At 35.8% G+C, this 15,265-nt stretch overlaps 4 protein-coding genes and 1 pseudogene across 4 annotated transcripts; all 5 read right to left on the reverse strand.

Moving 5' to 3' along the window:
• Nucleotides 1-1,873: 1,873 nt before the first annotated feature.
• LOC130970590 (uncharacterized) lies at nt 1,874-2,829 on the reverse strand. The gene has a single exon (XM_057896718.1). It carries the CDS (start codon nt 2,805-2,807, stop codon nt 1,926-1,928), a length of 882 nt encoding a protein of 293 aa, XP_057752701.1. The 5' UTR covers nt 2,808-2,829; the 3' UTR covers nt 1,874-1,925.
• A 1,293-nt stretch (nt 2,830-4,122) lies between these two features.
• LOC130970623 (uncharacterized) lies at nt 4,123-5,171 on the reverse strand. Its single transcript, XM_057896757.1, has one exon. It carries the CDS (start codon nt 5,115-5,117, stop codon nt 4,224-4,226), a length of 894 nt encoding a protein of 297 aa, XP_057752740.1. The 5' UTR covers nt 5,118-5,171; the 3' UTR covers nt 4,123-4,223.
• A 1,290-nt stretch (nt 5,172-6,461) lies between these two features.
• LOC130965233 (uncharacterized) lies at nt 6,462-7,536 on the reverse strand (annotated as a pseudogene).
• Nucleotides 7,537-10,286: 2,750 nt separating this feature from the next.
• On the reverse strand, nt 10,287-13,578 carry LOC130968949 (U-box domain-containing protein 44-like). Its single transcript, XM_057894470.1, has 4 exons — nt 13,330-13,578; nt 12,402-13,142; nt 12,007-12,307; nt 10,287-11,905 (listed from the first exon to the last, which is right to left on the reverse strand). Exons 2-4 carry the CDS (start codon nt 13,134-13,136, stop codon nt 10,452-10,454), a joined length of 2,490 nt encoding a protein of 829 aa, XP_057750453.1. The 5' UTR covers nt 13,137-13,142; nt 13,330-13,578; the 3' UTR covers nt 10,287-10,451.
• Nucleotides 13,579-14,368: 790 nt separating this feature from the next.
• Nucleotides 14,369-15,265, reverse strand: LOC130970770 (uncharacterized). Its single transcript, XM_057896950.1, has one exon. It carries the CDS (start codon nt 15,261-15,263, stop codon nt 14,403-14,405), a length of 861 nt encoding a protein of 286 aa, XP_057752933.1. The 5' UTR covers nt 15,264-15,265; the 3' UTR covers nt 14,369-14,402.

Below are 15,265 nucleotides of genomic sequence, written 5' to 3' on the forward strand. Positions count from 1 at the left end.
GAATCCAACTCATAAGCAAAAGAGATTGGACTCGAGTAGGGGCACTGTTCCTACCCTGACCCAACGGTATGGCCCAGGTCCAAATACACCAAAAGGCCCAATCCAAAGATTGGCCTTCGTTATTCACCGACCTCTTTAGAAGAGGTCGGACTCAACACAGACTTCTTTCCAAAGAAGTCGGGTTCAAGAGATAGCTGGCAGATAACGCTTATTCAAATAAGTAACTGCCCCTAAAATCTCTCTAACCACTTCTAGAAGCCATATCCCAACAATCCCTAGATAAAAGGGACGGTTATCCACCTAAAAAGGTGGCACTACTCCAACGGTGGTTATTGGATCACCACTATAAATACCCTGACACCCCTCAGGTATCTCTAAGTTCCAATACATTCTAAACCTGCTTAACCCCATGCTAACTTAGGCATCGGAGTGTCTTTGCAGGTACCACCCCCCATCTCTTGGAACACACAACTCGGAGGCGGCTCCCAGACGTAAACTAAGTCGGAGACCACACTCCTCCAGCGCTTGGGCCTCAAACAAGTCCAACCACCGTCCGGTTCTAGGTAAGCCCCGGAACAATACTCATATTTTTTTTAGAATTTACACACATAAATTAATAAAATTTATTTGTTAAAGACAATTTAATATTTATGTTTATCAAATAATGAAAAAAGATACTAAAAATTACTGCTTCCTAAGAGTTTTTCACTCTCTCACACACACATATAATATACATATTGTCTAGAATAACAAGAAACTGATTAACTACAATCATTGTGTCAAACTCATTCTTGTTGTTCCGTTGGTAATTGAAACAACTTATCAGTGCAGTCATGCAGATCCTTAAAAAGATAGTTTGTTATCAAGGCTTGTGTTTTAGATGTTAAGTATCTGCTGAATGAATATATATTGTAAGAATATAATTAGGATGAATTATGATAAATTAGTATTTTTTAGTATATCTGAATATTTATTATAGGAGATTACATTTTTATTATTACGATTCTCTTAGCATCTATAAATATGCTTTTATATTATATCATTCTACACAACTTGAATAGACAACTTGAATAGACTGAATATACACAAATTCTTTCTCCAGTTTAGTCTCTTGTTTCTAACATATATAACAAATGAATCAAAGGAGAAAAGAGTAATATTTGAAAATTCTGCAGTGCCCTCCCATATTGGGAGCATGATCATATATATTTGGATCTTGGTTTCAATTCATCAAGCTTCCATGTTCCAACTCATCCTTCTATATTTTTAAATTACGAATCACACGGATGGATTGTTGAAATTTCTGATCTTTGCAGGTTGCTGATAAAAAATTGTGCATGCATGGAAATAGGATCATCTTATCATCTTGTCTGCCTCCAGCAGATCAATTAGGGACAAAAGGAATCTTCTTGTTCATGTGGATCACTATATTTTTAGGTCTCTTCAATGTAACATCTCTTAAATAGTCAATGCTAATATTCTTATTGTTTCTTCATCAAGTTTTGGTATTGACAGCTATGATGGTATTGAAATTAATTTTGAATCTCATATGATCTCAGAATTTGGTTTCAAGGGGTTTGCTTTAAGATTATTATATTCTACTCTTCTTTTCCTCTTTCACTATTCAATTTACTTTTAACTTAAATAAGAAATGATACTTCATTCGTGTGATTATCAACATATTTATGGTTTTATTATCTAGGAACACAAAGTGAAAAAGTTAGTTGAATTATTTGACTTCTTATTCCTTTAACTTATATCAGAAAGAAAAAGTGAAATTGATTAAAGAGGTTTTGAGGATGGAAAGGAACTGGGCAAAACATATAGATGTAGAAGTAACTATAGTTTGTTCCTTATAAAATATATACTCGGTTACAAAAATGATTTAGTTACATTGATGTACAAAGATCATATAGGTACTATGATTAGTGGTTGAAGATGTTGAGAAGGGAAACTCTGTTCCTAATTAATTTTCTTGAGAGGTGCTCAATTCCTATTTCTAGATTTTGAATGCACATCTCCAAATTTTCCATATTGATTTGGAAATTATCTGTGGATGAAGGCTTGTGACTGATGAGACTATGCAAATCTGCATCCACCTTTTCGAATTCATTCATGTCGGATTCTTGAGAGTCACAGGCTATTCTTTTAGGTTGCATCAGCTTGGATATCACTGACCATTTACTCCCTTTCGAACTTCGCCTTGGGCCGGAGATAAGCAACAACAAACATTCCAGTGAGCTCAGGGTGACATCTTCAGCTTCCTTAAAGGTGGTAAGCATGGAGGATGTGTTGTTGTCTTTGCTTGAGGAAGAAGCTTTGCCATCATTCTTCATTGTTTTCAAATTTTCCAAGGACTTTCGCATCGTCTTTTGCATTGTTTTTCTTGAATTCAAGTACTCTGCACATGCAGCTGTGAAGTTGGATCCATCACCTCTCTTTCTTCGAATGACAGACTGAATTTCCAGCATGTTTTCCTTTGATTGGACAAGGAAATCCTTAGCTGTACTGCAGATATCCAACAACTTCAAAGACCCTTCAAGTAGTTCATCAATCTGTTTGTTGCTGCATTCTTGTGCTAAGGCTTTTTGTTCTATTGGCAATTGAATCAACTTATCGGCGCAGTCATGCAAATCCTTCAAGCCATCTAGTTTGTGGCTTACTGAAGATGATGATATGGTGGCTTCAGAAGTCTTCAATCTTTGCAGGTGCTCTTCTAATTGTGAAACAAGTGGATGAGGTGCATTGGGCAAGCTGTTATGGCGAGAGTGCTGAGAGTTTTTAGTGTTTGTTCCTATGGCTGCCATTTTCTTTTATCAGGAAACAAGAAGATCAGAAGGTGAAAATTTAGAAAGTTTGATTCAAAGTTTGAGTTTTAGAGGTTGGCTTTTGCTGCATATATAGCAAACAATTCAAGGGAGACATGAACAATATTTTATTTCTCAATTGTCACCTTATGAGTAAGAAATTATATATCATCTTGATTTGAATCTCAACTTCCAGCTCATCTCTCATTTTCTTTCCTTAGAAGTCGCACGCGTTCTGGCGAAACAGCATCTTTATTAGTTGGTAATATAATAGTCCATCATTCGAAATGCATGCATTGCATATCGAGCTCTTGTCTGGCAGATGAGAGGAGCTGTCTTTGAGCTTGATTAACATCAGTTTATGAAACTGTCTACCTACCACAAGACAGATTAAGGGCAGGATGATTCTTCATTTTCAGCATTGTTTATGCAGTGTCCCCAGCTCAATACATGTTTAATTAATGCTTTTCCTCTACCATGTTGCATATTGTTAGTTCTAATTTCTATCTCATTAGCATGTGAAACCAGTTTCTGCAAATTGGTTTATAAAAATATACATTGAAAAATAGTGGTTTTGCAGAATCTTATGTCTTTAAAGTGGGATTGATTAAAAATTTCTGGTACCCTTTTTATTTTGATTCTGTGATCTCAAAAACTAGCAATGACAGATCAGAGTTCAAATGCACAATGTTTTCTTGTCATTTTCCATCAGTCTTCAGTTGGAAAGCTCAATCCTTCTTCCTTTGGGTGCACTATTCTCTTAACATAAACTAAGAATGATTTTATAGATTAAGACAAGGTTTTATCAACTGAAATATAGTCATGGATTGTTGACTTGTTGTATGCACCTGTCTGTAATCTGTGTGGTTCTGTATATCAAAAGTCAAAACCACTCTTTTATGCAAATCTACAGGTTTGAGTTTGATTGGTGTTATCTGGTTTTCAACTTTTTCAAGGCCTAATATTGAAACAATGGATAATTTCATTCTTGAGGCAACTTCCTCATGTAAACATGGATATTTCTATTTGATTTTTTATATGGCAACATAGAAAATCTGGTCATGGGGGAATGGTACTTTTTGTGATAGAAACAAACTTTATAAGGACTTGGTTCTTGGGGGAAAAAAAGGAAATACTAGTACACACTTCAATATATAAGGTCAATTTTCCAATCCTTATTGGTACATGGATTTTATGTCATTTAACCTTGGAACTAAGCTGTAGTTTTCAAGTAAGGAAGATTATGATGAGGATTTCAATGTAAATTATTACTTGTCACACATTATATTTACTAGGCAGAGAATGAGTATTGAGTGTATGTGCAAGGAATTGCTTTTCATTTCATCTAAAACTACATATTAGAAACTCATTTCTTTCACATAATTACAAAAAATCACTTGTGCCTCATTTATACAACTAGTGATTCAGGATGTTGAGGAGGGAAACTCTAATCTTGATAAATCTTTTGAAAAGAGTTTCTAGTCCTTCTCCAAAGTCTTGAATGACAGACTCCAAATTCTCCAGTTGGTTCTGCAAGTTAGAGATACTGTCTGGCTTGCTTGTAAGTAACACACAGGATTGCAATGCAGCATCTACTTTGGAGAACTCATTCTGATCCCCCTCTTGTGTGCAAGAAATCTTCTTAGCATTGTTGAGCATTAGCTTAGAAACCAAGGACCAGTTACTTGATTTCGATTGCGTTTGTCCGGATATAAAGTTGAGCAATGACTCCAATGTGGAAAGTGTGTTAACCTGCACATCTTTCAGGAGGCTAACCAAAGACACAGTTTGCTGATCCTTGTTGCTAGGACAGAATTTTCCTTTCTTTGCTGTGATCTTCAAATTCGACAAGGCTTTAAGGATTGCCTTTTTTACAACCTTCCTAGAAGCCAAGAATTTCCTTACCTCTGCTGCAACTTCCATCTCACCACCCCTTTTTCTTCTGATGATTGATTGAACCTCGCGTGCGCATTCCTTTGTATGTAGCAGGGCGTCCTTTGCTGCAGTGCATACATCTAAGAGCCTTAGAGATCCATCCAAGAGTTCATCAACCCATTTTTCTTGATGCTCTTGGACAAGGACTTCTTGAGTAAGTGGCAGCAAAACCAACTTTTCAACACAATCATGCAGAGTTTGCAGATCAGTTAGTTTGTGCCTTAACAAAGATGATGTAGGTGAAGATGCATCTGAAGCCTCTAGATTAGCCAAATGCTGGTTGCATTGTAGTATGATCGGATGCGGTCTGGTTGGCAAGCTTTTCGAGCGTGGTTGGTGATGAGATGTTGGGCTAAAAGGAGTTGCTGCCGCCATCTTTTCTCAGAGAGAAGAGAAAATAAGGCCTCAAAAGGTTGAATATGTACACAAGTGATGAGTTTTTTGGATATACCTGCCTTCCAATGAGATTAGTTCAATATATATTGAAAGATTAGGAGACAAAAGGAATCAAATGTGAACAAAAATAAATGAGGGCTAACTGATTTTGATTCAGATCTCTAGGAGATCTCACTATTGTTACTGCTATGTCTCTTACATGGGAACACCCCAACTCAGCATTTGTTTTTTCTTCTTTGAACACACGCTTGCATGCATAGCTATCACATTGGAGTTCTCAAAACATATTTCAATTCAAGAGTTCTATTGCCATGTCACTTTTTCAAGCATCATGTATAGATATTATTATTATTATTATTATTTTGGCAGATAGATACCCTTTTAAATATGAATCATTAGCTGCATAAATAGGATCAATAAAACAGTTTTTGGTTTATAAATGAACTATAATACAGAGTGAATTCGTTGTACATAAATAAGAAAATTATGAACAATATTAAGGTCTTGATCATTACTACTAATTGGCTTGCTCCACACAACATGGAGACAAAAATCACGTTGTTCATTGAATTTTTGAGCACATCAAATGAGAGAAACATGTGCAAGCTAATTGCACGTGTAATCTTGACAGCAGGGCTATGGATTCAAAATTTGATATTGACTTTGAATCCCATGTGAGGCATAATAATTGATATATAGAAGATGAGAAATTATACTTTTATTAGAAGATACGGACAAAAACATAGGGTCTTAGAATATTGTCCTTATTCATCTTTGGCTGGCAACTTGGCTGATGAGGCTGTTTAAATGTTATATGAAAACCTCTTACCTTTACATTATCTTCTAAGGTCAACATGGTTCAGTACATGACAGGTGTGAGAATGGATGATGAAATTTCAGAATAAAGAAACTCTATATATGGTTAGTTATTTCAACAAAAATATGAGAATGTTGTTTTAAACCATTTTTATAGCTCTATTATTCAATTTTACACTTTCTTATTTGTATTAAATCAAGCAAACACAATTTTGATATAGACAATTATTTCCAAAAGAGTTAATTATGTTTATATATTTAAGTGTGAGGCTCAGTGTTGAGTCACACCTCGTTACCATTAGGTCGGATGCGGACTCATTCCAAGTGGAATCCGCACACGACACAATGGCGACGAGATGTGAGTCAACACAATATTTCCATGCTTATAATATGTTTGAAATGGATGTAGGAAGAAAAGGAACAAAGACAAAATAGCTAAAGTTTGGATGGTATTATATGTAGTAACAAAACTTGGGTTGATTCATATTGATGTACAATTGTGGGACATAATTTGAATTTTGGATATCTATTTATCTACATTTTTCTTTTTCTCTCTATCTAGTGGCTGAAGATGTTAAGAAGGGAAACTCTTGTTCTAATGAGTTTCCTTGAGAGGTATTCAACTTGTACTTCCAGATCCTTAATGCGATCTCCATATTCTCTGTGTTGCTGAGAAAGTTCTCAGTAGATAAAGGCTTCTGATGCAAAGCTGCATCCACCTTTACAAATTCATTTGTGTCACATTCTTCAGAATCACAAGTCACTCTTGTAGGCTGCATAAACTTGGATACAATAGACCATCTGCTATGTCTCTTTGAGGCAGAGATAAACCGCAACAAAGATTCTAGCAAATTCAAAGTGACTGTTTCTGCTTCTTTCAGGATGCTAAGTATTGAAGAAGTTTCATTGTCCATGTTAGAGAAAGAAACAAATGTCTCAGTTTTCATTGCTTTCAAATTGGTTAAGGCCTTATGAATAGCCTTCTTCATGTTCTTCCTAGATGCCAAGTATTTTCCACCCTTGATTTCAAATCCGGTATCAGCGCCTTTCCTTCTGATAACTGATTGGATCTCATGCAAGTTTTCTTTTGTTTGCATGAGGAAATCTTGGGCCATGTTGCAAATATCAAGAAGCCTCAGTGACCCTTCTAACAAGTTGCCACTGCATTCTTGCACCAAAGCCTTTTGTGTGGTTGGCAATTGAAGCAACTTATCAGCATAATCATGCAAATCCTGCAAGCCGATCAGTTTTCGGCTTACAGAAGATGATGACAAAGAGGTAGTGGAGGCTTCAGAATCCTTCAACCTCTGCAAATGCTCTTGGAATTGTGATATAAGTGGGTGAGGTGCAGAGGGCAAACTGTTGCACCTAGTGTGAATAGAGATCTTTGAGCTTGTTTCCATTTTTTCTTGTGTTACAAGACAAAAGAGAACTCTAGAAGTAGGAGATGATGTTACACAATTTGTTCAGATAATCTCTGAGGTCTTTGTGGTTTGCATCTGCTACATATATAGCAAATGAATTGAGGGAGACAAAGGGAACAAGTGGAACTTTTTTTATTCCTTAGATGTTCCAAAATGAATTAGCAATTATATCACCTTGATTTGAATTTCAGATCTAAAATGATATTGTTTATTAAGTGCTTCCTACTCACCAGGCTTCCCAACTCTTTTTTTTTTTCTTTCTAAATTTCGAAATCACATGGTTTTTGGAAAATGGTATCTTTTGTAGGTGCTGCTATATATACTTAAAGAGTAAATAAAATAAGAAAAGAATTTCAAACCTTGTTCATGCATGAGCATTGTTATGGAAACATTTTCTGCAGGTGGTGGAGCTGGTTCTTTTAATTAACAGAGATATGTCTCAAATTTGTCTTCTCAACTAAGTGCAAGAAGAATCCAATTTCAGATAAGAAACATGTATGGCTTTAAATATTGATATCATGCATTTTGACATCATAAAAAATGTGCTGAAAAGGAAATAGCATGGAAGGAAAATATGCAATTCTATGAGATGAGCATGCAACATACATATTAAAAAAAAATTCCTAGGTGGAGGAGATTAATTATTACATAGGGCCTATCATTTTCTTTTGGTCAAGCAACACTCACTTTTGGTCAAAATGCTTCTGTCTACATATTTGTGGAGCATTCAAGGATAGCAAACAATGGATGTAAGAAACCGAAAAATATAGATCAAACAGGTGCTGTGAAATTCATTATGATCACTATAAGAAATTTGAAACTGGAAAGTTGAGATGTGGGAACATAGTAAAGGAAGAAAAGGGAGACACATAACTTAGTGACTATGACTTGATTCTCATATAGTATATATTATTATCACAGAATATGATTTAATCTCATTTTTGTACAACTGTGAGACAAGGATATGGAAAATTGTCTTTGGTTGTTCACAGTTATATGGTTTTCCTATGACTAGTGATTGAAGATGATGAGAAGAGAAACTGTAATTCTAATTAGTTTTCATGAGAGGAACTCTACTGCTTCTTCAAGATCCTGAATGCATATCTCCCAACTTTCCATATCACTTTGAAAATTTTTGATAGATGAAGGTTTGTGATTTAAGAGAGATTTCAAAACTGCATCCACACCTTTCAAAGTCACATTACACTCTGTTAGGCTGCATCAACTTGGAGATCATCAAGCACCTTCTTGACTTTGGTTGCGCCTTTTGGCCGGTAATAAGCAAGAACAAAGATTCTAGTGAGCTCACAGTGACTTCTTCCTGTTTCTTTTAATACTCTAAGCATTCAGTCTCTCACTGCTTCTATTTGAAGAAGTAACAATGCTCTCATTGTTGATTCCCTTCAAACTTCCTTGTGCCTTTCGAATTGCCTTCTTATCCTTGATGACAAGTATTTTCCACCTTCAACAGTGAATCCAACTTTAGCACATTTCTTTCGCAGCAGGCACTCTAATAAATCTTTGTACCTTTTCTCATGCTAAGAATTGTTGATGATTGGTAACTAAAGTAACTTATCAGTGCATTCATGTAAATCCTGCTAACCATTGAACTTTTGTCTTATTGAAGATGATGAGTTGATGACAAGTAAGGGGTGGCTTGACAAAGAAGGCAAGCTGTTGGACCGAAGATGCTGCGAGCTCTTAGTATTTGTTATCATGGCTGCAATCTCTTCTCTTGCAAGTTCTGAACTCTCAAGTTGTAGAGGCTGACAATTTGGCATGCTCATACTTCATGTATATCAGAAGAATCAAGGGAGACAAGAAGAATATTTTCTCTTTGGAAATGTCACAAAGTTGGCATGCAAAGTCTGTCATGATTTTTGGATCTTGATGCTGCCATGGCATTGTCTATACTATGCTTCCCACTAACCAAACTTACCAACTCATGCATCAAAAACATTGACTTTGGATTTGGAATCACATTGTAGCATCTTCCAAAGATGTGATACATTTACAATGTTCCCCCCATCTTTGACAATATGCATTTATAAAAGAACAAATTGCACACTTCAAGAGAGGATTCGATTGATTTGCCATAACAATTGGATCATCTGTCTGGAGGATGAGGAGCTATTCTTGTATAATTCTAGTCAGTGTCGGAATCTGCATGCCGACACAAGCTGAGAGTAAGGGAATCTTTTTTTCCATCTTCTGATGTCTGTGGCTGGTGAAGTGCATGGTGGATCACCTTATTCAACTAGTGAAGTGCTTAAATATGCATACAAGATAAGAACCCACCTAAGTACTATATTTTATGAGTGTCAATGAGTCATGCACATAGTAATTAATAGTTAATTACTTAATTTTGTACTACTGTTGCATAGTTTAATTGAGGAAAATGATGACATGATAAAAAATTAAAGTCTCTTATCAAAACTAAATTACTACTAACTCAGTTGATAGATTAGAAAAAAAAAAATCAACTTAACCAGTAAACTATATCAGTAACTTGTTGTTTGTAGTGTTATCTGATATTCATAAGAACAATTAAAATATGTTTTCTTGCATCATCTTTGATTCATGTAGACATTATTCAATTCATGTAAACAGCATTTATCAATCAAAGGGCAGCATATGAAAGTTGCAAGTTGCAGAAAAGAAAAAGGAAAAAATGGCAATCATTTTCCTTGACCAGTTCTATCTTGCAAGTAGATTAAGCTTGTTGTATTTAGAATTATAATTTATAAGAAACTTTGGAAACAACAAATTACTTATCTAACTGAGGACGCAAATTGTGAAGCATGCAAACTAACTTTACATTGCACCAGTTCTATAAGATGAGTTAGGACTATATTCCTTACAAAGTTTGTATAAGAGAATAGTTTAAGAGAGTGATAACTAACCTTGATAATAGCAGATAAAAGCTTTATTATTTCCCTTTCTTATATAATTACATATACAACACTGGAACTGTGAGATTCATATCAAAACAAGATTAAGTATAAAATGTACAACAAAAAAATTTAAATGAATAGAAAGCAAAAACAAAACCACTCCCCCATAATCTCACTTTTCAGAAATAACTTGATTGAACTTGCAGGAGCTCCAACTCTGCCAAAACTTTTGCAACAGTTGACTTCAATCGAGAATCACACGTCTGCGCCAAATCAATAAGAAAAACCTGAGCTGATTCTCCATATTTTACTCTGTGCTCTTCAATCCTGAATATTCTGTCCAACATCCATAGTGCTTTTTCTTGAACTTTCACATCACCTGCTTCTAAAATTTTGATAATAGCTTGCACACCTGAATTCTTGGCTATGCAATTGATGCCGCCTTCACAGATTTCGTCTTGCAAAAGAGTTGAAAGGGCAATCAAAGCAGCCTCAACTGCTTCCCACTCCTTATCTTCAAGTATTTTGATAAGTGCCGGAACAGCACCAGCCTTGACCAGACAAAATGTGGAGTTCACATAGCAATAACCATCATGCACTTCACAATATGCTTCTACTGATGGATTTACACAAAACCACTTTGACTTCCTACTCCTCCTGAGGGACAGAGAATTTTGTGATAACTGAGCCAAAGCTGTCGCAGCTCTGAATTTTGCAATTGATGAACCACTTGAGAGAAGTTTCACAAGCAAAGGAATCACCCCTTGTTCAGCTGAATAGAGCTGCAGTTTCTTGTCAGAAGGATTTGTGAACCTAACTATAACACAAGCAACAATTTCAGCTAAGGTTCTTGTCACAGGCGAGTTACTTCCAGTGCTCGAAGCCATATTGGATATTAAAATAGACAACAAATTTGCTTTCTTCAGAATATCAGTCACCTTTTTATCACTAACTGGAAGATTACTCAGTATGCCAAGAGCTGCAGCCTTTTCACTATCTGATGATGATGATGAGACAATATTAACAATGTGAATAAGATGAGCTTCATCAAGATGTTCACTCAACTCATCTGTAAGATCTTTGGAAAGAGTATAGAGCAAATTAAGGGCCTTGCTTCTTGTTGTAGTGTTAGTTTCCTTCAGAAAAGGCAAAATTAGCTGAAGTGCTCCTTTTTCTTTCATTTTTCTTCTCACTTTAGATGCGCGAGGATGCGCAGCGATGCTACTTAGAGCTTCCAAGAGATGGCCTTGAATTATTGGGCTGGAAAGGTTCAAGAGTGAGAGCATCTGCTGAGCAACATCCTGATTAACAATAATAGATTCCGACTGAGCAATTCTTGCAAGAATAGCAGATGCTGGCTCCCTAAGAGTCATTAGCACAGATGTTACTGAAAAAAGAAGCTGCAGCAATGATCCTGCAATCCCAGACCTGATAAGAAGTTGCACATTTTCTGTCACACTGGAAAGATTTTGCAGGGCATTTAGAGCAGACAACTTGGACTCAAGTTTGCCAGTGTGAAACATGTTGACAAGGGGCTCGATTGCCCCATCTTTGCCGAGGGAAAGTTTGCTGTGATCAGTTAGCACCAACCTAGAAAGTGCTGTTGCCATAAGGATCTTGTTCATGTCAGAGCCTGCAATAACATGATTTTTTAAATAATTATATATATAACAAAGAGTTGTGTACTGATTAAAAGAGATGTATCAATTTCAGTTATGGGAAGTTCTAAATCACCTTTCTTCAAATACTGCACTAGAGGCTTAAAGTAACCAGCCTCAGCCATGTGAAGTGCATTTTGAGTATTACTGGACAATATATCCAACAACTTGGCTGCACCTTGCGAAGCGATGGGGTCGCTTCCATTAAGGATAGAGACTAACATTACAATGCACCCCTGAATTCTTCCAATTTGCCGTCGAACTGCAGGAAGATCAGAGAGTTCTAGCAGCAGTCCCACTGCTTCCCTCCTCTCTTCTGCATCTCTTGTTAGAGACTTCACCACTGCTGATAAAAACTCGGTTTCTGCCATCTTCTCCTGCACAGTACTATTACATAAGATAACTAAGTAATTAACAACAACAAATACAGTCAATTTCACAAGAAATGTTGCCTTATTTTCAGAATTCTACCTTTGTGTCATCATTTCCCGAAGCCATATTTCGTAACAATTGAATGATGTTAAGTCTATTGTCTGCCTTACACGAACGCAGTCTATTTAACAGAACAGCAACAACAGCTTCCTCATTAACCAAACAACTTTCCAGCTTCTCATCCCTGATGAACTCCTTTAGTCTCCAAAGAGCAACTGCAAATTCTTCATCATTACCATTCTTAAGTTGCAATACAACATCTTCTATAGTAACATTGACTATTTCCTCTTCTATTTCCCCTCCACCATACACATCATTTGCAAACTCTAATGATACTGGACTTGAAGATAGGCTCATGTTCCCACCAAATCTTGCATTCATAAACTGTTTTTGCAATGTACCAACCTTTTCTCTAAAATCTGTGGACAATTCAAGGAGCAATAGGCCTAGTGATCGACCAATATCATGTGTTGTGTCCTCAATATGTTTGCTAGGGTCTTTCAAGCTAGAACTTTTTTTCAAAGCTTTAGCACGGCTAAGCGAAGTTTCAATCGATTCCAAAGATTTTCTGATGGATGGCTTGTTTTCTATAACTGTGATTTTGTCACTCAAATCACTGAAAATTGGTGCCAATTTCTCAACCAACATGGCAAACTCGGTAAAAGCATCTATCTCAACTTCAGGATTCATAGCAAATGACGCAACCTCATCAACCAGAGCTACTAGCTCTGACATGAATTCAGAAAAGCTTCTCTTTTCCATAATCATATTCATGAAAAACTGGATTTTTTGGAGGAAAAAAGAAAAGAAAAGAATAATCAGTTACACAATTAGTAAACTGTAACTGGGAAACACATGATAAAGGAATTAACTTTATAAGAAACTAATGGGAAATTAAGAGCAAAACAAAAGGGAAAATCAATCACACAGAGAAATTCAAGAAATTCAGAGGGAAATTGAATTGAACCTGTTGAGAAAATGCAAGGGATGACTAAGAAAACTGAGTAAACACCTAGAAGTTGAGCTTAGACTTCCACATGTTAAAAGCTGAGAACTTTTCGAGAAATCCAAACCAACAAGCAAAGAATAAGACCACCCCACTTCTTAAATCTTCTTATTCTCACTATTGAAGTTGATACAGAAGGTAAAACAAGGGGTTGAAATTTGAGGTATGAATTATAATAAGAACAAGTCATTGTTTGATAGGAACTACCCATTAAATGTAAGATTGTATTATATGGTTGTCTTGTTATAATCTTCATGGACCTCACGCTGATGAAATCAAAGAAAAAAAAGACCAAGTCAAAATCTTGTAATAAAGTCTCCTCTAAACTTTTATTTTGTCCTTTTTTTTATTTTTTATATCTTTGGGTTAAGCTTTGTTATTTACTCCAGTTTGCTTGGAAGCATTTATATTTTGTTTTCAGTTTACAGTTCCATGTTTCAAACAGGTCATTTATAAAATGATTTGCTGTATTTTCATTCCTTAGTCAAACTTCAGCTCACCTGAGACGGCTATTTCCCCATGAAACTCATGTTTGAATTTGTTAAAGTTAATGTAAAATTAAAAATTAAGAAAGGCACTTTTTTTCCTTTTGGGGAATGATAATCTAGAAGAACTTTAGTTATTTGTACTATTCTGAACATATAATGATTTAATACAAGTCTAAAGTGTTTCATTTCCTTTAGTAGGAAGAATATTCATTTCTTATTCTTTGTAGTACAAATTGGAATACCATGCTTCCAGCTTTTAACACTAGTATTTCAATTCTATTATAAAAAATTTGATTAATTTTGATTAATTTATAGCAACATATGTGCACAACCTGGCATTATACACGTTCTTAAGGGAAAAAAAAAGGAAAATTGTTTTTTTTTTTTTTAAATTGTAGCAAATAGTAGAATGTAAAATTGGAGAAGTAAGATATGGAGGATAAGAAAGGTGAAGTGACATATGATCAAAAAACTATTATTTTCAATTTTTGTTTCTTTAGTTACAATTTATGTACAAGTATCAGCAATTAGTTTTTTTTTCCATGACTAGTAACTGAAGATATTGAGAAGGGAAACTCTGGTTCTAATTAGTTGCCTCGAAAGGCGTTCCGCGCCTGCTTCTAGATCCTGAATGCACATCACTAAATTTTCCATTTGGCTGTGAAGATTCTCAATTGAGGAAGGCTTGTGATTCATGAGAATCTTCAAAGTTGCATCAACCTTTTCAAATTCATTTGTGTCACATGATTCAACTCTATTAGACTTCAACAATTTGGGCATCACTTTCCACTTTCCCTGGCTTTCTTGTTCCTTTGGACCATTGATGAACAACAACAAAGATTCCAATGAGTTCAATGTGACTAATTCTGCTTCTTCTAAGATGGCTAAAGTCGCGTTGTCTTTGCTTGAGGAAGAAGCAACCATAATATCCTTCTTGAATCCTTTCATGTTTGTCAGGGCTTTCTGAATTATTGCCTTGTTGATCTGTTTCCTTGATGCAATGTATTTTCCAACCTCAACTGAGATTCCATTTTTGGCTTTACTTCGCCTGCGAATAACTGACTCGAGCTCACACACGCTTTGCCTTGATTGCACTAGCCAATCTTGAACCATACTAAATATGTCCAAGAGCCTTAGAGATCCATCTAATAGTTCATGGATGCATTCTCCTGCCAAATCTTGTTGTGAGTTTGGTAATTGGAGCAGATTGTTAATGCACTCATGCAGATCTTGCAAGATAGCAAGATTCTTGATTATCAAAGATGATGAAGAACAAGAGGTGACCTCAGAGTCCTTCAATCTCCGGCAATGCTCCTCACATTGCGATCTAAAAGGGTGTTGCGTCGATGGCAGGCTGTTGCTGCGAAGATGAAGAGAGATCTTTGTGTTTGTTTCAAAAATTGCCATTT

This window comes from Arachis stenosperma, chromosome 3, assembly GCF_014773155.1.
Source record: "Arachis stenosperma cultivar V10309 chromosome 3, arast.V10309.gnm1.PFL2, whole genome shotgun sequence".
Lineage (NCBI taxonomy): Eukaryota > Viridiplantae > Streptophyta > Magnoliopsida > Fabales > Fabaceae > Arachis > Arachis stenosperma.

What these genes read in the sequence shown, in the direction of transcription:
- LOC130970623 (XM_057896757.1), bottom strand. Translation starts at nt 5,117, where the DNA reads ATGGCGGCAGCAACTCCTTTTAGCCCAACATCTCATCACCAACCACGC.
- LOC130970590 (XM_057896718.1), bottom strand. Translation starts at nt 2,807, where the DNA reads ATGGCAGCCATAGGAACAAACACTAAAAACTCTCAGCACTCTCGCCAT.
- LOC130970770 (XM_057896950.1), bottom strand. Translation starts at nt 15,263, where the DNA reads ATGGCAATTTTTGAAACAAACACAAAGATCTCTCTTCATCTTCGCAGC.
- LOC130968949 (XM_057894470.1), bottom strand. Translation starts at nt 13,136, where the DNA reads ATGAATATGATTATGGAAAAGAGAAGCTTTTCTGAATTCATGTCAGAG. An exon ending in CGGGAAATGATGACACAAAG is followed by an intron (nt 12,308 to 12,401) that starts GTAGAATTCTGA and finishes AGTACTGTGCAG; the next exon opens with GAGAAGATGGCAGAAACCGA. An exon ending in AGTGCAGTATTTGAAGAAAG is followed by an intron (nt 11,906 to 12,006) that starts GTGATTTAGAAC and finishes ATGTTATTGCAG; the next exon opens with GCTCTGACATGAACAAGATC.